This window comes from Macrosteles quadrilineatus, unplaced genomic scaffold (genome assembly GCF_028750875.1).
Source record: "Macrosteles quadrilineatus isolate MER2022 unplaced genomic scaffold, UCM_ALF_1.0 Scaffold_4__1_contigs__length_99947679, whole genome shotgun sequence".
NCBI classification, from domain to species: domain Eukaryota; kingdom Metazoa; phylum Arthropoda; class Insecta; order Hemiptera; family Cicadellidae; genus Macrosteles; species Macrosteles quadrilineatus.
The window spans coordinates 56,458,644-56,486,627 of NW_026542597.1; the positions used below are offsets into that span (position 1 = coordinate 56,458,644).

At 35.2% G+C, this 27,984-nt stretch overlaps 1 protein-coding gene across 1 annotated transcript in view; it reads left to right on the top strand.

Moving 5' to 3' along the window:
• The window catches only part of LOC128992936 (sine oculis-binding protein homolog), a 57,004-nt gene that overhangs the window by 11,007 nt on the left and 18,013 nt on the right, over window positions 1–27,984 (top strand). Inside the window, exons 2-3 of the mRNA XM_054416682.1 lie at window positions 813–866; window positions 2,023–2,179. Of these exons, the coding sequence (XP_054272657.1) occupies window positions 813–866; window positions 2,023–2,179 (211 nt within the window). The remainder of the gene's footprint in view (window positions 1–812; window positions 867–2,022; window positions 2,180–27,984) is intronic.

The following is a 27,984-nucleotide window of genomic DNA, read 5'->3' on the forward strand; positions in this document are numbered from 1 at the left end:
TGTCACAACAAATACCATAGTCTCAAAAACTAAAGAAGGGATGTGAAATTTAACCACAGTGCACTTTGTTAGCGGCTCTTTCAACTATATTCCATTTATATGAGATTGGCTATTGGTCCATAAAGATGGCACTGAAGACATTCAGTATCCAAAAGTCGACGGTGTTACAAGTCTCTGGTTAGTGAGGTCACATGTTCTCGGAAGTGTCAGTAGGTAGTGTTCTCACGACACCCGAGCTGGGATTCCTCGTCAGCTTACTGGCAGACCGTGGTCTCGGGTGTACCATGGGACACCAGGGAGGCTGCCAGAGGACACCTTGGATACGAGAACCTCTCAGGTCTCCGGTGATCCAGCGTCAGTCTTGGTATTGTGAGAATGTAAATAGTAACCAGCGATGACCTGAAGTTAACCACCTTGTCTCTTGTAAGAAAACCTACACTGAGGGCAGTTGTGAGTAGGATGTACAGTAGCAGAAGAATTTGTAAAAACTTCAAACTTTGAGCAGAGATTCACAAATTCACAATTAAAACTTTTCGGAGCAATTTTTAGGCTGGGCACTGAAGCTTTTTCGTATAACTTACTGAAGTATTCTTCAGAATCATACCCAGTGGAATCTAGCCAATATTATTTCTGCCAACATCATAATATACACAAATCCTATCTAAGGTACCATTCGATCAAGTTAACAAAATTCTTATTCACTAAAAAAATTTAAGTTTCCACTCCCATCTGCTATACGATGTATTTTTTCGATAAATATTAGGTCTAAATAGTATATGTTTTCAACTTAAATTAACTGTTCATGTTCGCAGGAGTACGCAGAGACTGCAATGAATGAACTGTTGGGCTGGTACGGCTACGAAAAGGTAGGCCTATACATCTTTGTGTGCGTTATTGATTGATTACGATTTACAATAGTTATTTGTGTAACTAGTGTGCGAAGTGGCACTTTACTGCAAGTGAGAGAAATGTTGCGCAAGAACCGCAGGCGATTGTGGAAGTTTCTCGAGTGCAGCAAAGACAATTTGCACTCGTTTTACACATTATATTTATCCTAAAGTTATTATCAAGCATAGAAATAATTAATCTTTAAAACGCCAAACACTACGTTTTAGGTTAGTACCAAGCGTCGAACGAAATGGGAAACACTGCAATAGCTGATCGTAGTCGTAGTATCTTTAAGTGTTGTCAACTTATTTTCAAGCGTACACGTATTACATTCCTTTTAAAGCATACTGTTTTTTGTTGTTTGGTTGGAATACTGGAGTGTGGCAAAAAATGAGTGCGGCAAAATTAAGTAAATGCAGCAATTAACTACTTTGCGTGCTATAAGCAGTGAAAGAAAGCTCACTGTGTCAGGTAACTGTAGGAAAAACTTATATTTCTAGCTTATGTTTTATTTTTATGTTTATATAAAAAAAAAAATATGAAATAGGTACAGTGTTATGATAGTCATCAGCTGAACCATCATTCAACTCAAAATAATGATGATCTTACTTAGATTCGTTTTTTAAGCCTTAATATTCCTGATGTAGCGTATTTTTGTTCCTTATCTATAATTGCATAGTACGTGATAAGTAAAATGTATATTGTAGAATTAGTAATGGAATGTGTCTAATAAAATGACCATATCGCAAGCACATACATAAAAGTGTACATAAAGTTCTTATATACGAACAGAACTACTCTTTCCATAGTAAAACGTTTCGGTTTGGAACGTAAAATATCTTGTTTTTTTTGGGGGGGATGCGGTTTTAACGAAATTTTCATTTATTACATTTATCGGTAAGAGAACAGTTCAAAATAAATTCCTGTTGGCAACCTTTTGTTATATTTCATGATACACAATGGCAAATTGTATCCAGAATCAATCCAAAATAGCAATTCTGAAAGTAGTGCTACCAATTATCAAGCTGTTACATTCGGAGGAACGTAAGAGAGTACTTTGCTCCAGGTAGAACAACCAAGCTATTACGAATTGCAAATACACTATCGTTGCAGCTATGGTGTTGTTGTTTCCAGGTTGACAGTCGCGATACTCAAGGCCTCAACCTGCACCACTTCGCCTCCAGGTCGCCTCCCTCGGCCCACGGGGGGAGTGACACGTCCTCTGATGGGGAGAGACCCCGTAGCAGCAGCCCTAGACACTCACCCGGCTCCCCTGCCTCTCCTCCTCCAGGTACATTGTTCATAGTTTATAAGGTGGAATAATCAATTGTACCTTGGTTTGTGGTTGAACCTCCACTTTTTTCATTACTCTTTGATTTACTTTGTGTGTTTCAACTGCTATGGAATTGTTTACGTTCTTTTTACGTCCAACCCCTGGGTTTGTTACTATCTCCCGCAAACCGTTTGTTAAAATATTAGTAGCATGATGATAAATTATATTTCCATTGGAGATCGAACTAGTTAACTTCATATTTGAAGGCGATCACTTTAACTAGACAATGAATGCATCCCCTTCGATAATTGCCTGATGGTTTGATTGATCCCTTCGACGAAACGACAATTAATTTGACAAGCGGATTAATTTTAGTCTAATGGTAGAGCGCAGGACTTCGGTTCAAAACCCACCAAATCAACAATGGATGTTATCCAAGTGAAGCCGCAATCCCTCCAACATTTTGGCTCTGAATATCAACAGACCTCACACACACGGGTCATGTTTTAGGGCCCATTAAAAGAGCGCCACCCTTCGACGTAGATTAAAAATAATGACCCTTCCGATCGCCAAATGGTGCAATTAAGCAATTACGCAGAGAAAGAAAAGAAACGGCTGCCAATTAACGGTCAGAATCGTGGTTGAAACCGAGTAACCATTAATCAAAAGACGGTTGATTCGTGGAAATATCAAAAATGAAATAATTGCAGATTTTCGACTGTGGCAAATTAGAAGTTCCGTGCCGAAGGCGCCAATTATTTGACGATTCCGATGGGAAAAGAGAGATTCGGAGGTGGAATTATTGGGGTTGTTGGGTTGTTCACGATCAGTATTGGACATGGAGATGTTTTGTGGCTTCGCGGGATTTCCCTTGACCACTGCGAGGCTGATGGGAAACAGAAGTAAAAAAATACCTATATAGTAACGAGTCTAACTTAGATCACAAGTAGCAATTAGTAATTACAGATTTTAATAGCACCATAATGCATTAATCGAAATGGCTGTTTATCGATATGCTAGCAACACAATAGTTCGAATATGTTTTAAAGATACATTTATTTGGAATAGACATTTACTTAGATGGTCTTAGCTATACAGTTTATCTTCATAAAATTAATAATGTATTACGTGCCGAAAAAAGTAAAGAATTGCGCGGGTAAATTTTAGTTTCTTCATTAATTCCTCTACGATGGCTACATTTTAATCCCTGTTGTTTTTACAGAAGAATTTTTGGTAGTAAAAGACTAGCAAACTTATACGAGCAAAGACTGTTCTTAAGAACACTGCTAAGTAAGGTACGGTACATTGTTGTCAAAGATTCTAATGTTTCCCAGGAAATTTAAAGCTCTAACGAATGTACAAATTATTAGGTTTGACTCTAAGACCCCTCACACCACGGCAAGCTTTGTAAAACTCTTAAAGACTCCGGAATGCGAATATACATGACCTGCTCATCCCACGGAAATGTTTTGAATAAAGTAAGGTACAAATTATGACCCTTTAAGAACGCTTTATGCAACAGTTAAGTCTTGAACAACGTTAGGTACAAGACGTGAACATTGAAGACCCCCCCCCCCCCCGGCCCTCGTGCTTCGGAGTCCTGAACAAAGATGGGTGCTTGGTTCTACGGAAAATCCTGAACGGAGTTAGGTACCAAGTCCGCCTCTTCATTACCACTTCTTTCCACGGGAATTTTCTGAACGAAGCTAGATACAAAGGCAGTACAACTCTCCAAGACCTCTTCTTTCATCGGAAGTTCTTGAACGAAGTCCTTGCGAACTTCTAACGAAATTATGTACAAAGCCTGTTCCTCCTAGCTGTTTATCCACGGAAAAGTGCTGAACTTAAGGTACAATGTCTGATCCTCCAAGCTGTTTATCCCAAGGAAAAGTGCTGAACTTTAGGTACAAAGTCTGTTCCTCCAAGCTGTTTATCCCAAGGAAAAGTGCTGAACTTTAGATACAAAGTCTGTTCCTCCAAGCTGTTTATCCCAAAACTGTTTATCCCAAGGAAAAGTGCTGAACTTTAGGTACAACGTCTGATCCTCCAAACTGTTTATCCCAATCAAAAGTGCTGAACTTTAGGTACAACGTCTGATCCTCCAAACTGTTTATCCCAAGGAAAAGTGCTGAACTTTAGGTAAAAAGTTTGTTCCTCCAAGCTGTTTATCCCAAGGAAAAGTGCTGAACTTTAGGAACAACGACTTATCCTCCAAGCTGTTTATTCCACAGAAAGGTTCGTTCTGAACTTTAGGTACAATGTCTGTCCCAAGTTTTTTGTCCCGCGGAAAAGTTCTGAATGTTAGGTACAATGTGCGTAGTCCGTATCTCCGAGACCCCGGCAGGAAGTCACTGTTGAGTGTGTTTTCAATTAGCCTCGCCTTGACTCTGTACTCCGATGTCTCGACACACGACACCACATAACTCTCCTAACAGCGTGGATCAGGTTTCTCTTATCTCTTATCTCAGCCCGTGCAAACCCGCTGCAGCCATTCAGATATTCACCGTCACCGACCAAGTTCCAGTTCTCGTCAGATATTTCCCACACGATCCCCACGGGTTTCAGGTTACCGTTGAATCATTTTTGTTTAATTTAACAGACATTAACCATCTGGCATTTATAATTTGGTGCGTCTTAGAGGCGATCCATGAATTTGAGTTATCAAAAACTATTTGAGGTTATCAAAAACTGTTCCGTAGTCTAACAAAATTTCCACTAAACTATGATGCTATCAGCTGTTTTTGGGACACTATTTGATGAACAGAAATACCTAAATGTTGCTGCTCTTTGCTCGCCGTTGATCATCACTTTCATGTATCATGTGGATCAAAAATTACTTAAAACATTCACCGTCCATCCATCCACAAACAATCCAGCACTTATTAAAACACCCCACAAATATTAGAACATAAACTGTGCGGATCATAAACATAAACAAGTGACGTCACTGACCCGAGTCTAATACAAATACATTATCACAGTCTTAAATTAACATACAACATTCATTTCTGCAATCTAGTGAACCTAAAATATTTTCAACTTTATAAGGACAGTAAGGAACAAATATACCCTACATTATATTTTATTTTATCCTATCGTATGCCCTAGCATACGCAAACATAAAAAAATTTTTGTATGGTGTAATGTGTAATACTAATTAGTCATGAACGGCATTAACTTTGGAGGGCGGTATGAAGATGTTCCAACGCTGTAGTAATGTACGATTTTTATACTTGTACACCATATACATTTACACACCTTTTTGATAGTAGTTTTGACACAAACAACAGAGAGTTTTGACAGATTCAGCAGTGTGTACTGTGTTTGTGACACCGGAAGTCTGCCGAATGTCGATAGTAATTATACAGAAGCGGTCACTAGGCACGACAGGCTGAGGACAATGCTATGTTGCTGCAACTGCCGTTTTCTCATTTCAGATTAATTAAGGGTTGAACTCGTACTTTGTCTAACTTAGGAAGTTCCATTTGAAGATTTCCAATTCGTTTGTATTGCATTTGTATTCCGTATGTATTGCGTTTGTATTCCAGTTCGTTATTGTACAAAACTCCACATGATCACATAATGGACAAACCACTGTAATTCGCGTGATGCAATGCAATGTCATAGTGTAATATCGATACCTGCGAACCACCCGATGTCTTTGGGTTTGTCCATTCACTTAACTGAATTCAATTTTACAACGTGGAGGGCTGGAACCAACTTTACCCAACGAAACCTACATCAGCAGTTGCGGTATCTAAAGCAATAGTGCAGTATGAAAATTTAATTCGCGTACATTCCATTTAGTTCATTTTTTCATTCTTGTACTTCGGTAAAAAATGTCGTGAACAACAAAAATCCAGAGAAAAAACAGAATTTTATTTTATGTACACATAAATAACCACTTAACACAATTTAAGATGCAACTAGTTGTTCTGCCCGTGCCTCGCCACGGGGAGAGAACGCTGAGAAGATTTAGTGATTCTTCCCTGCCTCGTCCAATGCAAACTACTGGTTGATTAAGCATTTATTCTTTATGTAAATCAATTTTATCAATGTACAAGTAACAAGGGAAAATACTCTACTCTTGCTTGATGCAATATATGGTACCTAAAATCAAAAGGTTAACTCATAGTGGGCTACGTATCAAAACTGCAAATTGTGACAAGAAAAACCTTTTGTTATGAATGTAGGTTATAGTCCGACAATTAAAATAAGATGGGGAAGCATTGCCTAAAGTTGTTATAATCCAAAATAGAAGGTATTTATTTTTCACTTATTCATTCACTGATAAAAGCTTGAAAATGTCATCAACACTCTTAACTGTTTGGTATCATCTTAATCTGGAGATTCCGGACTTTAATTTAACACCAAGTCTCTATCATATGACAATTATATCATATCTATAATCTAAGGCTGAAATGTATTAGTTTTCATCCAATTCTAAAAGTATATATACCAAAAAGCTAAAAAAAATTAAAGAACACCATTTTTCATTATATATCAAAGAAAATATATCAAAACCAAAATACGGGCAGCCATTTTGAAAAATCGCCACCATTTTGAATTATAGCAACTTTGGCCATTGCCTCTCTTATTTTCATTGCTAAACCTTAAACTACATACCCACCAAAGGGCATACTCTTATCACAATTTGCAGTTTTCTTATGGGTTTTTACTTTTTAGCTCCACCACTATCAAGGAAAGTATACAAACTAAATCAAAAACAAATCGAACAGCTGGCGTATCTTCAATGTTTTTAAATATAACTAATACAGTCCTTAAATTGATGTCCCTGCCCATAGAAGAGGGCTTATCGAAAAAAGTCTGGTATTTTTTGGGGAAGTTTCACAACAAGACCTTTCATGCGATTGATAGGTGTGCGGCTTATGGTTTTCTCAAACGTTAAAATTCATTTATATTGTTATATAGATACCCACATGAAAATATATCGCATTCCTCCATCACAATACATGAGAAAATACCCCCTTATTCCCCCCTCCAGTTTTAAAATCTACCAGCCCTCCTAATCGCCACACTAGAAGGAGCGAGGAGGCGAGACGTGGTTTACCGGTGAACTCTCTAGCAGCTAGCTGGAGACAGATCACATCCTCACACCCCCAGGCCACGGTGTCTGGATCTATTTCTGTACCTCTGACACTGACACCAGAGGTAGCAGGAATAGCGTGGGTCGAGACACCCGACACTCTAGACCAGACCAGCTGATACAGAGTAGACCTACTCGACCAACGGAGTAGTGAGTAGTGAGTAGTCTTCAATATCCTCGTGTTCCTTTACACTGAGCTATACGTTCTACAGTACTTCGGCTTGTATAAAAGTTAACGAAAATTGACTTAATGTACGTATAAATCCGAAAACGTTCTATCCTTCACTATCATAACTAGAAAATTTGTTCCCATTTTCTAAGGTTTGGCCAGTATTGGAATAAATTTGTAGTTGAATTCAGCTACAGTACCCAAAAAGTTGGTGCACGATCGGTTTTGGGAGGGGGGGATTTTAAATGGCCCTTTTTATATTCATACCTTTGCGTTAGCTGTATTCATACAGTAAGCTGTGTAAAGTTTCAGTACCCTTGCGCCCATAGAATATAAGAAAGGTATATAAGGTAAAGAATCTGTTATAACCTCGTAAAAGTGGTAAAATATATTTCAAGTTTTGACACTTACGACAGGATATTTTAGTTGGGGGTCAAGGAGTAAAGTTACGAAAAACATGTAACGACTAAAATTTAAAGTAAACTAATATACAAAGCATTATAATATTTGAAAAAAAAAATACTGCGGTAGGAAAAAGTATCAAAAACCATTAAATATTTGAAAGGAATTTACAATTTTTAAGTAGAGCATTGAAGGGGTGAAGGGGTGTGACTTTCGGAAAACGTCTAAGTGGGATTTGTAGAAAATCTAATTCCTGACGATGAAAATTCTTTCAAATCTTTGCTAGCTTTTACCGTTTTTTAGTTATAGCCGTTTAAAAAACGTGGGTACTTCGGTATTATACGGAGGCCACTTATTTTACAGCGTGCTGTGGTGGCTAGGTTAGGCTGGGTAATTATAACTATGTTTGTAGAACTTTCCTCGTTTCGTTATGAATCGAACGATACCAGAAGAGTCGTACTTTCTATTTAAGATAACCCAGTCTAACATAACCACCGCAGTGCGCTGTATAAGGGTGGCCTCCGTATGGTACTTAAGTACCAAAACGTGTTTTGTCGTTTCTAGATGGCCAACAATTTCGGATTTGTTAGAGGGTTAAAATTTAAAACTTTTTACTTTTAAAAATGTTACCATTAATTCAATATCACTTAATACAATGCTGCCAAATGTTAGGTCTCTAGCACGTTTCTAAATAGTTCAGATGAGCATACCAAAGTCGGCAACTTTCAATGTATTTCCCATAAGAATAACATGGGAGGAATTCTTAATTGAGATGGGGGAGGTTAAAATAAAAATTCAACTTTTTAGGATTTTCCCGGGGGTTTGGCACCAATACTTACAATCGTGCCAAATTTCAGATCTCTAGCTATTCTAGAAGTGGGTAAACATTATCCCTAGTGAGTCAGTGAGTGAGTATGAGTTACACATCGGGCTGTTAGTGATTTAGATAGATTTAGACAATAGACATTTCATCCTATGAACATTTCAATAGTAGGTTTTTTAGTAGGTGTGAACCTACTAAAGTAAATTAATTATTTTAGTAACTATTTGATAGCAATTTATCAACTAAAAATTTATCACTAGTACACCATATTTTGACAAAACAAAACTAAAAGGACAACATCTCACATCAACTATCATAGTATCAAAAAAATAGGATAAAAATAATTTTAGTTTGAAGTGCTCTCTACAAATGGGTAATAAATTATGTTCTTTTGGATAAAAAAAAAACTGGCCACAGTTGGTAGATGGCTGAGAGGTCATTGTAGGGTTGTCAATAATGTCCATGTTTAAATGATATTCTAATAACTTGTATTTTTAATCATCCCTATTTTTGGCATAGACCTATATAAGATCATTGACTATTGCATACTCTGTGGCTTGACAGTCACAGTTACAAATACCCCATCTATCTCGCTATTCTCACTAGTGGGGACGTTATTACATCATGGCGCACAAATCATAAGACTCATGTAGTTATTGACACTATGAGACTTTTCTAGGTAACTTTTTGACATTTTAAGACGACGTGATGGTCTTGGACATTATGAAATAGACCCTCCCCAGCTGTGGTCTAGTCGTTGCTGTTGCTATATGCGAGGGCCATTGAGAGTTGGCTGCTGCGTGTAAACTGTGTGAGACAGTAACAGCAACAAAACAGCTGGGCTGGCGTGCTGATAGATCCACCACACACCACACACCACACACCACACTGACATTCCAGGCCGAGTGAACACCGTGCAAATCAAAGATAACCATGTTAGAGACTGAAGACATCTTGGTCAAGCAAAAGAGACATTAAGAATAATCACCTTAGCGATCGTCTGGCTCACTGCAAGCCTATCTTTGCCAGGCTGGGAATTCTAACAGTTAAGTCTTTGGTCACTGTATCCTCGCCTCCATAAAATAAGTATTAGATAATATTGAGGAGTTTCCTTCCAGAGCAGCAGAACATCGTCACTTTACTAGGCATCGCAACCAACTAGAGACTGCCAAGGACTCAGAAGGCCTTTAGTAATGGAGCCCTAACAACACAATAAGTTGTCAAACTCCATCGTACTCCTCGACACAAAAGGGAACTCCTTGAGATACTTAATGGGGACAGCGACTACGTGTCACCTCGACAACCAGTCACCCCGACCAACCGTCACCTTTTAAGACAGGTTTTGAGGTGACACGTTGTCGCGCATCGTTCCCGACTACCCGTCACCGTTTGAATGAGGTGACAGGTAGTCGGAGTGACAACTAGGCGCAAGCGTGCGAGGTGACAGGTTGTCATGTACGAAGGCGTCTAGTCGTCACCTCCAAAGAGAGGAGGTGACACCTTGTCTGAGTGACACCTAGACGCGAGCGTGAGAGGTGGCGGTTTAGCGTCGATGCAGCCGACAACTTGACACCGCCTCAAACCGTCACTCCGATAGTATCATCACTTTTAACTAAAATTACAAATATAAACAAACTAGCAGAGTACCCGTCCTTCGTACGGGGCTGGCGTATACGAATACAATGCTTATTGCAGTTATACTCATGCTTTGCGTTTATTATAACAAATCTAAAATAGACATAATGTTCTACCACTGTACCTAAATAATAGAAGAAAGTAAATTTTCAAACATTCGCACAATACCGCAAATTATTAATTAAAAGAAAAATGCATACGTAAATGTAAACAATACTACTTTGCAATTTTCATTGTGTATCACAGCTTTTTGTTGCTGCTTAATTCAAATTAACTGTTGTCATAAAATAAAAAAAATAAATAATAATAGTGCTGCACTCTGTTGGTAAATCTTTTAATTTTTAATGGTATTGAATATCATAGAACCAACCAGTTTGGTTGAAACAGCTAACTAAATTCTGTAATTCCTTTTAAATATGAATACTATTCTTTTCTTTAATCATACTAAATATTATAAATGTGAAAGTTTGTGTGTTTGTTCGTTTGAAGCTCAATCACGCACTAACTACTTGTCGGATCAGGCTGAAATTTGGCAGGATGATAGCTCACATCCTCGATTAACGTATAGACATATTCTTACCTCAAAAATCCTTTCGGGTTCCGCTCCAGCTAACCCGAAATATGTTTTTCATATAAAATATGTTTTATATGTTTTTCAACTTTACATCACTCGTGAAGGAGTTGTATACATCACGCTTGGGATATGGCGGGTTAGGTAAAAAATATACCTCGACGTTCAACGCTAGAAATCAGCTGTGTGCTTGAATTTTATTGTTTTTTTTTTTTTTTTTTTTTTTTTTTTTTTATTTGTTTACTTTACAATCTGTTCTATTATAGGGATTGAACAATAAGTAAATACTATATAATACGAAAAATTGACTTTGGAACATTAAAAATAGCTGTTAAGCATTCTCGACAACAAATCTTTCAATAAAAACACTTTACAAAAATCTGAAGGGCAGGTCCAGAATTGATGGCCTCTTAAGTCTGTAAATTGTATCCATGTTGTTTAATAAGTTAAGAGCTAAATGATTTTCATGAGATTCCAATTTCGTAATATATCGTTCACTTATGGTCATGATTTCGTCCTTAACTGTAGGCATCTTAAGGTCTTGATGTAGTGTTCTATTGCTGACATACCATGGTGCATTTGTTATCTTCCTCAGCATCGTCGATTGGTATCGTTGGAGAATTTCTATATTAGAAGTACTCGCTGAGCCCCATAGTTGCACTCCATATGTCCAGATTGGTTTCAATATAGTTTTATATAGCAATAATTTATTTTCTAGACTAAGTTTTGATTTTCTTCCGATGAGCCAATTTAACTGATTAGATTTTAAATTTAGTTGTTGCCGTTTTCTCCAAATGTGTGTTTTCCAAGTTAACTTCCTATCTAAATGGATACCTAAGTATTTAACCTCAGTTACTTCGGGAAGTTGGGTGTTGTTTATTGTGACAGGAGGACAAGAATTTTGATTTAGAGTAAAAGTAATGTGGACAGATTTAGTTTCATTAATTTTGAACCTCCATGTCTTAAACCAATCAGTAATTATGTTCAGATTTTGCTGTAAATTTAGAGAAGCTTGAAATGGATCACGATGAACAGACAAAACCGCAGTATCATCCGCAAATGTAGCAATTTCTACCAACTCATTTTCTGGGAGATCTGCTGTGTAGAGAATATACAAAAACGGCCCGAGGACACTTCCTTGAGGAATCCCAGATTCGATTGGACGTAGGTTAGTGAGGACGTCTTGATATTTAATTTGGAAAGTCCTGTTTTGAAGGTAGGATTTTAAAATGCCATAAATTGAATGGGGTAAAAACTTTTTTACTTTATATAACAAGCCAACATGCCACACCTTATCGAATGCCTGGCTAACATCTAAGAAGGCAGCTGAACAAAACTTTTTATCTTCAATACATTGACGTATCACGTCAACAACTCGGTGAACCTGTTCTATGGTACTGTGTTTCCGTCTGAAACCAAACTGATGTGCAGGAATCACATCTTCGCCAATAAGTTCTTGTATCCTTTTCAGAAGAAGTTTTTCAAATAACTTAGACATTATTGGTAAAAGACTTATGGGTCGGTAAGAACTTACCTGGTCAAGAGGCTTCCCAGGTTTCGGAATGACTATCAATTGTGCTCTTTTGAAATGATCTGGTACATATTCAAGTTTTAACATTGTATTAAATAAAATAGTCAAAAACATTATTCCTTTTCGTGGAAGCTCTTTAAGTATTTTACCAGTTATGAGGTCGTAACCAGGAGCCTTGTCAGAATGAAGATTGTTGGTGATGATTGATTTTAGTTCTGATGGTTTGAACTTCTGCAATGGGAAGTCAAGTTGTAGCGGAGCATCCAAATATTCAAGTATCTCTTCCTCGTTGTTTACTGCCGCATTTGGTTTGAACACATTCTCAAAGTATTGAGCAAAGGCTTCAGACTTCTCTGTGTTACATTTTGCCCAGCTCCCATCAGATTTTAAAATAGGCGAAATTCGAATCTTTGGGCGCTTCATTCGCTTCGTAGCTTTCCAGAGGGAATAATCCGTAGCTTCGGAAGGTGATAGAGATTGGGTGTAATTCTCAAACCAGCGATTTTTTACATCATATAACAGTCGCTTCAAATTTCGAGATACCCTATTAAAATTTGTTTTATCGACTAGATTCCTGCTATTTTGCCAGATTCTTCTCAACCTTCTTTTTTCCGCAATCTTCTTTTTAACAAAAATAGGGTAACTTAATCCAGGTTTCGACAAATAAGGAAGGACAGGAGTTGATGTTCTCACAGAATTTTGAATACAAGTTATAAATAAGCCAATGGCGTCTTCTAAATTGTGATTGCTTTGTAATTGAATTTTTAAGTTTAAATTTTTGTTTACTTCTTGACGAAAAAGGTCCCAATTAGTGCCCTTATTGTATAACCGTTCAGTTGCTTTTTGATGAAAGACTTGCGTGCTGATTTGCAATATTATCGGTGAATGGTCAGAGGATAGGTCGAGACTTGATTGGATATTAGTGTAGTTTTGATTAATACCTTTTGATATGAAGAAGTCCAATAAATCAGGAGTTTTCCTCATATCAGTCGGCCAATAAGTAGGTTCACCTGTTGAAATATGATTTAGAGTGTTGTCATTAATTACCCTCAGAGTAGTGGAGAACTACCGGTTTTACCCCACTTTAGACACGTTTTTCCCATGTTATTCTTATGGGGATTATTTTTGGCCACTAAATCTAAAATCCTGATCTTTGCCCAAATATCCCTATAAAAATTGTCAAACCTTATTTCTTAGTTATTCCCCATAAATATATTCGATATTAAGCAAAAATAAAAAATAAACCATTTATTGACCCATGTATGTGTATATGTATAGTAGTATAGTTTGTCGCTGCCGTTTTTTGAGGTGCGAGGTTTTTGGGCCAACTCCCCCCCCCCTCACCCCTCACCCCCTCACCACTCCCCTCTGCCCCATGCACAATTGCTAGTACATCTATCATTCCCCTTTCCAGTTGATATATTATATTTCTATTTCAAAATCATGTATGTGCGTGGTTTGCACACGAACTCGGCTCATGGCGTGGGCACGCTCCGGGCTCCTGCTTCTTGCCTCTAGTGGTGATGTGGTGAAAATGTCACTCCCTTGGGCTTGCTCCTTGCTAGTCTTGGATCTGTTGAAGTAATTTTTAATTTCTAGCTGAAAATTTTTAAAATTTCCAAAATTTTGAAATTTTCGAAAAGTCTATAAATAGAAGTGGCACAAATTTTTTTTGTTATATATAAAAATGAGGCCCACCTGTCAACACTGCTCTGTGTCGCTCTCCACCAAAAGTAACCTGATTCGCCACTACAAGGTAATTCATCAAATGAATGTATGTAAAGTTTGTAATTTAATCTGTGATAGTAACATTGCTCTAAAATCACATATATTACAAAGTCACAAGAGTTGTAGTTTTTGTAAGAAAAATATTGTTGGACATTTTAGAAGACATGTAAATTCTTGCAACAAATGTCTATACACGATGATTAAATTTGTTGGTGAATCGATTAGAGCTGAACTTGAAAATAATCTCAAGTCTTGTCCTCTGCCGATAAAATGGACGTTAGTTAGGAGAATCAAATTTATAAAATATTCAATGGATCAAAATGGAAAATTAGTTAATGAGAAAGATTGTATTGCGGATTTTAGAAGCCTTACTATCTTAACTATTGAGAAGAGAGATTTAAAGCCTCAAATTGAAAATGCACTTTTAAAGATTGATGCTTCCATACACAAATATCAAGCCCAAGGCAGTGGATGGATATATGACCATACTAAATATTGGCAGTTGCACGTTTACAAGTATAAACCCCTAACTCCAAAGTCATATATCCCCACACCAAAAAGTATTCAATCAAAACATGCTGTTTTAAATATAAAGAATTATGATAATAAATGCTTTCTTTGGTCGATTTTAGCAGCTTTACATCCAAGGAACTCTAATGAACATGCTGAAAGGGTTTCTAATTATGTACCCTATGAAAGTCAGTTAAATATGGCAAATATAAAATATCCAGTAAAAATATCTGATATAGATAAATTTGAAACACAGAATAATATAAGTGTTAATGTATTTGGGGTTGAATATGATAAATTTATACATCCATTAAGAACAACTAAACTGAATACTAGTAATACTCATGTAGATCTATTGTTATTACAAGAAGGTCGTAAATCACATTACTGTTTAATTCGTGATTTTGATAGGTTAATGTTCCACTCTACAAAAGATGACCATAAAAAGCATTTTTGCAAGTTGTGTTTGCAACATTTTTACACTAATGATATATTAGAACGTCATACAATATATTGTAAAAACTTTGATGCTCAACGAGTGGAAATGTCTAAACAAGATACATTACAATTTAAAAATTATAAATATCAACTTAAAGCCCCATATGTAATTTATGCAGATTTTGAATGCTTTATAAACTCTAATATACATATTCCATCGGGATTTGCATTTGTCGTAGTAAAAGATTCAAAAATTATTTCTGAAGAGTTGTACAGTGGCACAAATGTTATGGATGTGTTTTTTGAAAGATTATTTCAGACTTATGATTATATTAAAAATCAAATGGCAATATATATTCCTCTTCAAATGACCCCTGAGCAAGAGGTATCTTTCCAAAACTCAACACATTGTCATATTTGTGAAAAGCCCCTATATTTTGATAGGGTGAGAGATCATTGCCATTCCTCTGGCCAATACCGTGGAGCTGCCCACAATGATTGTAATTTAAATTATAAAGTAACAAAGAAAATACCAGTATTCTTCCATAACTTGAAAAATTATGATGGTCACATAATAATGCAACATTTGGGAAAGTTTAATAAACGTAAATTAAATTGTATAGCTAAAGATATGGAAAAATATATATCATTCTCTGTTGATGATTTAGTATTTTTAGATTCATACAACTTTCTGTCCCTTCCATTATATAAATTGGCTTCCAATTTGAACACATTTAGATTCATACAAAATCCACTACTACAACGTAAAGGTGTATATCCCTATGAATATATGACGGGACCAGATAAGTTCGCAGAGTCTCTACCCCCAATTGAAACATTTTACAGTTCTATAACTAAAGAACATATCTCTCCCAATGAATATGAACATGCTAAAAATGTATGGACCCATTTTAATATAAATAATTTACAAGAATATCATGATTTATATCTTAAAACAGATGTATTGCTACTGGCTGATGTGTTTGAGACATTTAGAGACCTGTGTTTAAAAGATTACAAACTTGACCCTGTACATATGTATTCACTTCCTGGACTTACATGGGAGGCCTGTCTTAGAATGACAGGAATAAAATTACAATTATTCAAAGATATTGACATGCATTTGTTCATAGAAAGTGCGATTCGAGGAGGAGTCAGTATGATTTCTACACGTTACGCTAAAGCAAATAATAGATATATGGGTGAACACTATGATCCCAATCAAGAGAGTGTCTATTTAATATATTTAGATTGTAACTCGCTATACTCAACAGCGATGTGCGAGCCACTGCCTGTGGATGAATTCTGTTGGACTAATGAGATAGACTACAAATATAATCAAAATGATGAGTTTGGATACATTTTAGAAGTTGATTTAAAATATGATAAAAGCTTACATGATTTACATAATGACTATCCATTAGCACCAGAGAAAATGAATGGCAAATTAATGCCAAATTTAAATGACAAAACTAAATATATTTTACATTATAAAGCATTACAAAAATATGAGGAATTGGGTTTGATTGTAACAAAATACCATAGAATTTTAAAATTTAGACAGTCTAAATGGCTTGCGCCCTATATTAATTTTAATATTGAAAAACGCAAATGTGCTAAAACTGATTTCGAAAAAGACTTTTATAAATTGTTAAATAATAGTCTCTTTGGTCGAACAATCATGAATCAACGCAAGTTTCGTGATATATATCTCAAGGATGAGTCACTATTAACAAAATATGTCACTAATCCAAGGTTTGACTGTAGCAAAAAGTTTGATAACAATTTACATGCTATACATTTAAATAAATTAGTTGTAAAGTTTAATAAACCAATATATTTAGGAATGACGATTTTGGATATCAGTAAAGTAATAATGTATGATTTCCACTATAATTATATGTCAAAATTTAAGAATAAAAGATTTCTAATGACAGATACAGATTCATTAATGTATGCTATAGTTACAGACGACTTTTACAAGGAAATAGAATGTGACTTACACTATTTTGATACCTCTGGATATAGTAAAGACCATTTCTTATACTCTGATAAAAATAAAAAAGTCACTGGAAAGTTTAAAGATGAATTAGGTGGTCATATTATGTATGAATATTGTGGTTTAAGACCAAAGTTATATTCTTACATTCCTCTAAAATGGTTATATGAAGAAGACAAGCAAGCTTTAGAGGTGAAGAAAGCTAAAGGAGCTGATGGTGCCACTGTTAAACATCTCCTTAGACATCAACATTATTTGAACTGTCTTGCAACTGGGCAAGATTACTATGAGAATGTGACAAGAATTAAATCTATAAATCATCATCTTCAAACCTTAACCATGAATAAAAAAGTACTATCCTTTGACGATGACAAGAGGTTTATTCTAGAAGATGGCATCAATACTCTTACGTTCGGTCATTATAAAATCGATGTTCAAAATGTGTAGATGTATAATAAATGCAAATGTAAAAAAAAATCTTTCATTTATTTACCCTTACCATCCTCTTGATAGAATTGGTCAAACATAAATCTATATTTGCCATTATTCTTTGACCTTTCTTTGTCTATTACGAAAAAGCCATATTTAGTTTTATCCCAACATTGATGACAGAGATTTTTAAATTGGTCAAATGAAAAGTCATTACCAACATGATTGTGATATACATGTTTTAAATTTAAATCATCTTGTTTGAATAATATTAGGAAATTTACATTATCACGTAAATGTTTGTGTACTTTGCTGTAAGATTGACACAAGTAAAAACAGTTAATATTTTTATGTCGACCCATTGAGAAAAATTGTGTAATATTTGGACTATTTATGTCATCAAATACAACAACTGACTGTGATTTTACATCATTTGGTGTGATTTCACAGTCAGTAAACGTGTGTAATTTCACTTCATCACACAAACTAAATATTTCAATTATTTTTTTATATTTTTCTTGTTCTAACGATTTGGATATTAAATATAAGTTTGTAAATTTTAATCCTTCCTTTCTTACAATTAAGTTATAAATTACAACCGTCTTCCCACTTCCACTTGGACCGCAAATAACACATCGAATATTGGTAGGAAATAGACCCAACTTCTTTGGTATATTTTCCTTAGTATTTACTATTTTAAATTTGCGTTTTTGTTGAATAAAAGACATTTTTTATATAATAAAAATGGTAAAAAATGTTAATAAGAAAACATGTAAAAAGGGCAAAGGTTTATTCCTAAAGCCATACAGAGGTCGAGGGTTATTGAATACTCTTATAAATAACCTTCCATTCCCACTTCACATACCATCATATCGATACTGTGGACCTGGAACGAATATACGTGAGAATCTAGCTAAAAATGTACCTCCAAAAAATAAACTAGACTCTTATTGTAAAGAGCATGACATATTCTACATGAATAATCCCGATACCGCTGCTCGGAACAAAGCAGACATGAGATTAGCAGACTTAGCTTGGACTAGAGTTACAGCCAATGATGCAAGTCTTGCTGAAAAAGCTGCTGCTTATGCAGTGACAAATTTGATGAAGGCAAAAGCAAAAATGGGAATGGGATTAAAATTTAATAAAAAAGATGGACAACTACCAGCTGTTAGAGGCCGCAAAAGACGTGCCTCACTTCAGAGGGGTGTACCTAAAAAGCGAGCTAAAAAATCTAACACCAAGAGTAAAAGAGTGCGGAATAGTTAATTTAGACAGTTCATCTGGCACACATTGGACAGCATATCGTAAAAATAAAGATATTGTAATTTATTTTGACCCATTTGGAATCCAACCTCCAAAAGAAGTAATTAAATATTTTGAGGGATATAAAATATTCTATACAACTGATCAAATACAAGATTTAAATAGTTCTATTTGTGGAATTTTATGTTTATCATTCATAAAAAATATTTCTTTATAAAAATGGATTCATTTACTATAACATTTTCGGGTACAGAGCCAGAGCTAAAGTCAGTGTTCTTTCCTCCCATAGAATTAAATGATGATTATGTAATTGGATTAGTAGATTTTCAAAGTTATAATTCAATATTTAATGTGAAAAAACCTCTAAATACTTTAACATATTACAAAGTAGAGAAAATAACATTACCAAAAGGAGATATCTCAGTTGATGATTTAAACCAGTTATTAAATGGCAAACTTAAAGTTATAATAGATAAAAATGGAGAAGCATTAATTAATACTAAATCCAAACTTTTATTCAAAGGGCTTATTCCAAAATTAAATCAACTTAAAGGCAAAAAATTAACCATTAGTGAAGGTGATGATGTTTTCTATTATGACCACAATGCTCCAGTTACAATAGAAATTTCTGAAGGAACATATGAGGTGGTTGAGCTTGCAAAGGAAATTCAAAAGCAAGTCCCAGACTTTTTCCTTACAGCTAATAATAAAACTATGAAAGCTACACTACTTTCTAGCCACGTGTTTGATTTTACAAAACCATGTTTAGGGTCTGTTTTATTGGGATTTAAAGGTGTTTCTACTCCTGGTGTTCAGTTTGAATCTACAAATAAAATAAACATTAATAATGTAAATGTGATTAGAGTAAAATGTAATATTGCAAACGGGTCCTATTTAAATGGCAACAAATCACACACCATACATAGCTTTTATCCAGAAGCTCCTCCTGGCTACAAAATTATTGAAGTTCCAAGAAATATTATATATTTTCCTGTAAATAAGAGAAGTTTAGATGTTGTCAGTATTACATTTGCCGATCAGCATGACAAGGCAATTGACTTTAACGGAGAAGAAACTACAATTACTTGTCATATAAAAAAGATATGAGAATTTATAAGAATTTATCTATAAGTGTACAAAATGCTAGGTTCCTAAAGTCAATAGGACTAAAGTTAAAATTTTCTATTAATAAAAATGGAAGATTTTCTAGATGTTACAGGGAAATCCCAATTCGACGATAGTGTGGTTAAAATTACAAATCACTCCTATGTTCCCCACAACACTTTAGCAATAAATAATTCTGATGAAATTCGAATATGTATTAATAATCAAGATTTGCTAACTCTCCCATGTAGAAGTTATCTGTATATTAAGGGAGAAATTGAAAATCATGATAAAGGTCATTTTATAAATAATGCATTTGCGTTCTTATTTGATGAAATTAGATACGAAGTCGCAGGTAAAGAAATAGACATTGTAAGAAACCCAGGAATTTCTAGTCTTATGAAAATATTGAGCTCTTATAATAAAACTACTAAATTGTCAAATGTAGCATTTGATTCTGACACGAATTTAAAAGAGTTCCATAAAGGTGGCAAGTTTAGTACATGTTTACCATTAGAGCTGTTAATGGGTGTATTCGAGGATTTTAATAAGGTATTAGTAAATGTCAAACAAGAATTGGTGTTGAAAAGATCCAAAAATGATTTGAATTGTATATTTACAACCGCTAGTGCTCCAGCCAGTGGCACTGCTGATTTGATGCCTAAAATTACACTTAACTCAATTCAATGGGTGATGCCACATGTGATACCATCAGATGGGGAGAAGTTACAAAAGATGTTATTGCAAAATAAAAATTTGCAAATTGCATTTAGAAGCTTAGAGCTGCATGAACTTCCATCATATCCTAATACCACAAGACATACATGGTCAGTAAAGACGTCTTCAAGTTTAGAGAAGCCTAGGTATATTATATTTGGTTTCCAAACAGCTAGGGATAATAGTGCACGAAAAAGAACTGATGAATTTGATCACTGTAAATTAAAAAATCTCAAAGTATTTCTAAACTCTGAATATTATCCTTACAGTGATTTAAATCTCGACTTTGAAAATGGAGATGTCTCTAAAGCTTATGAGATGTTTATGAGGTTTAGAGAGACTTACTATAATACTATCCCAGATCCTATGATTACTAGGGCCGAGTTTATGAAGAAATATCCACTAATCGTAATAGATTGTTCTAGACAGAACAAAACAGTGAAGGAAGGAATTGTTGATATTAAATTAGAGATTGAAACTGCAGAAAATGTACCAGCAAATACATCTGCATATTGTTTGATAATACATGATAAAGTGTTTGAGTATAATCCTTTGTCAAATGAGATAAATAAAATGTAAATAAAAGATGAAAAATATTCAACAAGAATTGGTTGACTCTGCAAATCAAATAAGAGAGAAATATAGAGCTTTAAAACGTGGCAAGTTTCTAGAGGCTGAAGAGAGGTTCCAAACATTCCAACCTTTAATAGAGCCATTACAAGAATTAAAGAAAATCACATCAGAGAGGCCTCGAATGGAGATACTCCCAATGACTCCATCTAGAATATCAATGATACCAAGATTACAACCATTACAACCATTACAACCATCCACTCCACAGAAATTAGATTTTGGTCTTTTAGCATCAGACTATTTAGGAAATTACCTCAGTAAAAGTAGTATGACAGACACTACATATGGTATTAGACGAGAAGCAAATAAATTTTTTATTGGAAATAAGGAAGTTGATATTGCCAATGATGATGTTACAGTTGCAAATAAAACCTACAAGGGGACAAAAGGTTTATGGGAATTGTTAACGTTAAAAGAACCTGAGAACTATACTCCGGCTGATTTGCAAAATTATAAAGAAATTTTGGAAGCTACAAACGGACATTTAAAGAGTTACAAAGATGGTGCACCAATTTCAAGTAATAGACATACTAAATATCTTAATATAATCAAACCTCTATTTAAATCTGTTGGTGAAGGTTTGAGACAAGTGACTGGTAATAAAATAGACTATATTTATTGGGATGATCCTAATGAGCTTGTAGATAGGTTAAGACTTCTTTGGCTAAGTCGCCAAGCTGGTAACTCAGGAGTGGATAATGAAATAGATTCCATTATTGAGGAATTGAGAGAAAGTGGAATTATTTATTAAATAAAAATATGTTTATAGATAAATTTTATCGTTTATATAATCCATATAATAAGCCTGCAGAACCCAGGGCGGCAACCATGAGTAGTGAACCTACTTTAAATTTACAAGACGATAGTTGGAATTGTTTAAACCGTAAAATTGGTAATGTTAAAGATGGGGAGTTTGTAGATGATGTATCAACTTTGGGACAGACATTAACTAGAAAAGGTGATGTCTTTTTACAAGGTAAAACTAAATATGAGTTTTTAGAATCTAAGAATAAAAATTGGAATGCTAAAAAACAGAAAATTACTAATGTGAAAAAGGGTGAAAGTTTAGATGATGTGCCCACTTTACAACAGACTTTAATACGAACAGATGGTGGTACATTTGTACAAGACAATAATAATTATGAATTTTTAGAATCAGAGAATGGTGTTTGGAATGCTAAGAAACGGAAAATTACTAATGTAGAAAAGGGTGAGAGTTTAGATGATGTGCCCACTTTACAACAGACTTTAATACGAAAAGAAGATGGTAAATTTGTACAAAACGATAATAATTATGAATTTTTAGAATCAGAGAATGGTGTTTGGAATGCTAAGAAACAGAAACTTAGCAATTTGATGGAAGGTACAGATAGTAAAGATGCTGTGAATGTTTCACAAGTTCCAAAAATGGAAGCAGGCTATTGGAATTTTAATAATAAAAGGTTAGTACGTGTTAAACCTGCTATTGATGACACTGACTGTGTTACAAAAGAACAGACTATAACTTATAATAAAAAACTATATTGTTTTGATGCCAGAAAACTATTTATAAGAAATCTACCAGAGGGGGAACATTCGGATGACATTTGTCTAATGTCACAAGCTATGCGTTATGATGGATCGAAATTTGTGTGTGGAGAAAAAAATTTTAATTTGATGGAATATAATCCTGATTTATTAGTTGCTGACCCCACATCTTTGAGTGGATTTAAGTATATAGATAATAGACCATATATACCAGAAAACTATGTATTTAAAAGAATGGAAGATGATCTATTAATTGGGGCTAATGGTGATGTATTTAGAGTTACAGGAAAGGATGATGTTATAAAAAATGAATGAAATTGCATACGAACTTCATAAGCCTGCAAGAAAGAATTTCATTAGAAGGTCTTTTAAAGTATTGGGTATAAACGAAACCATACAAATAGATTTAATTGATATGCAAAACTATGCTAGAGAGAATTCTGGCAATAAATATATTTTAACTTTAATAGATACATTTTCTAAAAAAGCTTATGCTGCTCCACTAAAGAATAAGACAGGGTTGGTGGTTACAGAAGCCATTAAAACCATTCTACCAAAGGGGGTTAAAAACATTCAATCTGACAATGGAAAAGAATTTTTTAATCAATATTTTAGCAAACTAATGAAACAATTAAATATTAATCACTATCACACTTTTTCTACAACTAAGGCTGCAATTGTGGAGAGGTTTCAGAGAACTTTAAAGAATTGGTTATATAGGGAATTTAGTGCTCAGGGAAGTTATAAATGGTTGGATTTACTTCCAAAGTTAATTCGAAAATATAATAATAAAGTGCATAGATCTATAGGAATGAAGCCTAACCAAGTGAATATTAAGAATAGTAAATATGTGCATGAGAGGTTGCATGAAAGGACTTCTAAAGTAGTGCAAGTTAAAAAGCCAAGATATAAGGTAGGTGATAGTGTGAGAATTTCCAAGTATAAACATGTTTTTAGTAAAGGTTATACTCCGAATTGGACAGGGGAGCTATTTACAATAGCAGAAGTAAAGAATACAAAGCCTGTGACTTATATCTTGAAAGATGAAAATGGTAATATAATCAGGGGAGGCTTCTATACAGAGGAATTGTTAAAGACCAAATATAAAGACATGTATTTGATAGAAAAGGTAATTAGGAGGAAGGGTGATTTATTGTATGTCAAATGGCTTGGGTTCCCAAGTAGCCAGAATTCATGGATTTCCACTAAGGATACCATTTCACAGCCCCACCACTAGAGGCAAGAAGCAGGAGCCCGGAGCGTGCCCACGCCATGAGCCGAGTTCGTGTGCAAACCACGCACATACATGATTTTGAAATAGAAATATAATATATCAACTGGAAAGGGGAATGATAGATGTACTAGCAATTGTGCATGGGGCAGAGGGGAGTGGTGAGGGGGTGAGGGGTGAGGGGGGGGGAGTTGGCCCAAAAACCTCGCACCTCAAAAAACGGCAGCGACAAACTATACTACTATACATATACACATACATGGGTCAATAAATGGTTTATTTTTTATTTTTGCTTAATATCGAATATATTTATGGGGAATAACTAAGAAATAAGGTTTGACAATTTTTATAGGGATATTTGGGCAAAGATCAGGATTTTAGATTTAGTGGCCAAAAATAATCCCCATAAGAATAACATGGGAAAAACGTGTCTAAAGTGGGGTAAAACCGGTAGTTCTCCACTACTCCTCAGCAACTGTCGACCTCTTGGAGTGGCCAAGCGTGAACCCCACTCTTGATGCTTGGCATTATAGTCTCCTCCAGCGATGAACCTAGTCCCTAGAGTAGTAAAAAATCTGTCAAAATGTTTATAAGCTATAACATGTCTTGGAGGGCAGTAAATTGCAGAAAGAGTAAGAGGTCCTTGCATGTCTTCGAGAACAATGCTTGAAGCTTGTAGGTACTGTTCCCTAAAACCTGGAATTTCATGATGTTTTATACAGTTTTTAACCAATATGGCACTACCTCCGTGAGCTGTATTGTCAGGGTGGTTTGTAGAGTATAAAGTATAATTTGGAATTTTAAAATAGCTTCTATCTGTAAAATGAGTCTCAGAAATAAGTAAAACATCTATTTTATGATTATTAATAAACAATTGAACTTCTTTGCCATGCTGAGCCAAGCCATTAGCGTTCCAAAGAGCAATTTTGAGAACAATATTCATTTTAAACGAGAAATGACTGTTGTTAACAGATTAAGAAGTGTATTAATCTGTTCTGCTTGCTTCGATAGCATACTTTCGAAGCGAGCAAACGAATCTTGGATTATTAATGACAAACCTGCTTCTTGTTCTGTGACTTCGACTTGCTTTCTTGAGTCACAGCCCTCATAACTGTTTCTTGTAGCTTGTGCGAACGAAATACCTTCAGTTATTAAACTGCTCTTACCGGGGACACTAGAGTTTCGGTCACCTGTGTGTTCCTGAGTTTTTTCAGGAGTTTTTCGCCGAAGGGGAGGGAATTGCTTATTTTGAGCATCCTTGTATACGGGACAACCCTTGTAATTTGCCGGGTGTTTTCCGGAGCACAATACACAAGTCGGAGGCTCTGATATGGGCTTAGGACAGACTTTAGTGTCATGATTTTGTGTGCATTTTACACAACGAAAGTCGTTGTGACAGTAGGACCTGGTGTGGCCATACTGTTGACAACGTTTACATTGAACAACTTCTTTTTTCTTTCTAGGTGGTTCAAATGAAACCTTAGCATTTAACAAAAACTGGATCTGAAATATATCCTTGTTTTGAGCGTTAGGTTCCAAATCTACAAAGAAAATAGACATGGGTTTCTTAGTGAATCTATTTTTAAGATTAGTAAGGTTTCTTACCACATGTCCTTTTTCTTCGATTGCAGCTTTAATGTCATCAACACTTGTTGAGTAGTGCATGTCCTTCAAAACAACGCTGTAAGCTCGTTCTTGCTTAAGCTGGTAGGTGTGGAAGCTTACGTTCAATTCCCTTAGACCTTTAACAATTTTTCTGTAATCATCAGATGACGATGGAAACAGTTTGATTCTATCTTGACCAAGACACTTGTATGTATATCCAGTATTGGTAACCAAGGCATCCAAAGCTCTGACCATTGGTCCAATATTTGTTACACCGGGAAGGAAGATTGGTGGAGGTTTGGCCTCCTGCTTAGTCGTCTGCCGTGCCGGCACTTCATCGTCCATTTGGTCGTCATCCTTTGAGTAAAGAGGGTCATAGCTGTTTCGAAGGGGGATGGAGTCTATATGATTTGTTACACGATGACGTTTTTGCACATGATCTGGGGATGAAGCAATATTTCTCTTGACATTTCTTGATTGGACAATTTGCCAGAAATCATTGGTATTACCTTTATCCAACTCATTAGCGTCAGAGAGATTTTGGTCGTTTGAACTTTCCTTGGACAAGGATGAGCTAGGCCGATAGTAATCATGTTCACGTGTGTGAAAGCTTGTTGCCATGGTAACAAAATTAAATAACTAACCTAAGAAACAAACTGGACAGTCACTAACTGAATTAGTTTATAAATGTACGATTTCACAAAAAACACACGAACCTTTAGTATTTACATATTGAAACGGATATAAACAATTGTTTTAACACAAAAAACTAGTTACTTTTTAAAGCAAATCGTAAAACAAATCAAAAAATATCACTAAGAAAATGCACATACATGTTTGCTTAAGTTCATCAACTGTTCTCTTACACAGAAGTGAATTTTATTGTGTCGATTTAAGAATTTTCCTAACCTAGCTTTTGTTTGTAAAAGAACCTTCCTGTTAGAAGATGAGTGAAATGGATAATACAAAATATTGAACGTAACCCCCTGTATATTTTCGGGTCAGGTAAAATCTTGTACGTTACACGTTACGCAAGAGCGTGTTTACATCACTTGGGTGAATTATGCAACTCGCATTCGCTCGTTGCACAACATTCACCTGCGTGATGTAAAAACGCTCTTACTACAGTTGTAATGTAAATAGCTATAAATGGGTTTCATTACATCACCGAGTGAGTTTTTTTCAACTTTACATCACTCGAGAAGTAACGAAGTTATATACATCACGCTTGGGATAGGGAAGTTTAACATGGTGGGTTAGGTAAAATATATTTCAAGCTTCTATATCATATTAAGACAGAGACATTCACCTGCGTGATGTAAAAACGCTCTTACTACACTTGTAATGTAAATAGCTATTGTAATATTCAGTAGATTAAGACGAAGTTAAAAGGTTAGTAAAAGGTTAGTCAGTTTTGTTGGAAGAACAGAAATGCCTCAAGTTCAAATAAGAAATATTTATAACGGTAGGAGGAGACAATTAATAATAAAATATCTTATCTGTATGAGGAGAGTAGAATAGGCCTGCTCTAACAGATACTCATCCAGATACACATTTACTTGGTAAGATATATGCCAGTTCTGCTATGCAACTTACTTTAGAAGTGAAAAACATACGAAGCACATAGTGTTGTCTTGGTGGTAAAGTTAACTTGCTTAATGTCAGATCAAATTAATGCATACAAGAAATGTTTTACTTCTGACACTAACAGATCGAGATATTTCTAACATTTACGAAACCATAATAATGCCTTGACTGTGATAAATTCAAGTTAGATTATACCAAATCTTGGCGGACCTTATGTCTTTATTGTAAACTTTAAAATTACTCACTCTACTACCTCAATTGAAAAAAAAAACGCAAATTGGTCGTTTAAGCAACTTTCAATGGTGTTGTTACTTTAGCCTATTCAAAGCAGATTATGGCTGTCCAGTTGGTAACCCAGAGTTTGTGGGTAAAAAATGGAGCACATGAAAGGGTTGATATCACCATCACCCCACTTTTCAGGATTCTCTACGGAGAAAATTCGTTTGATCAAGGGGATGCCTCAATTCAAAGAAATAAAATGGCCCAACTTAAATTACTTAACACAGGTTATCAGTGAGGCAACAGTTTTTTAAAATTTTTATTCTCAATGCTGTGATAACATTGTTGCGACGACATGTTAACTCGAACTGAAGCAGATCGTTTAGCATTTATTAGAAGTTATCAGTATAAAACTGAGAGCAGAAATAATGTAGGCGAACCTTGACGACGCAGATACAGATATTTATAATTAGTTTCTAACAAGTGTAACTCTAAGATGTAACTAGAATTACTCGAATGTTTCATACTATGCGGCTCATTGAGCCGCGCGGGTTCTCTAGTATTAAATAAACTAGGTAGCATTCGCAGAGGC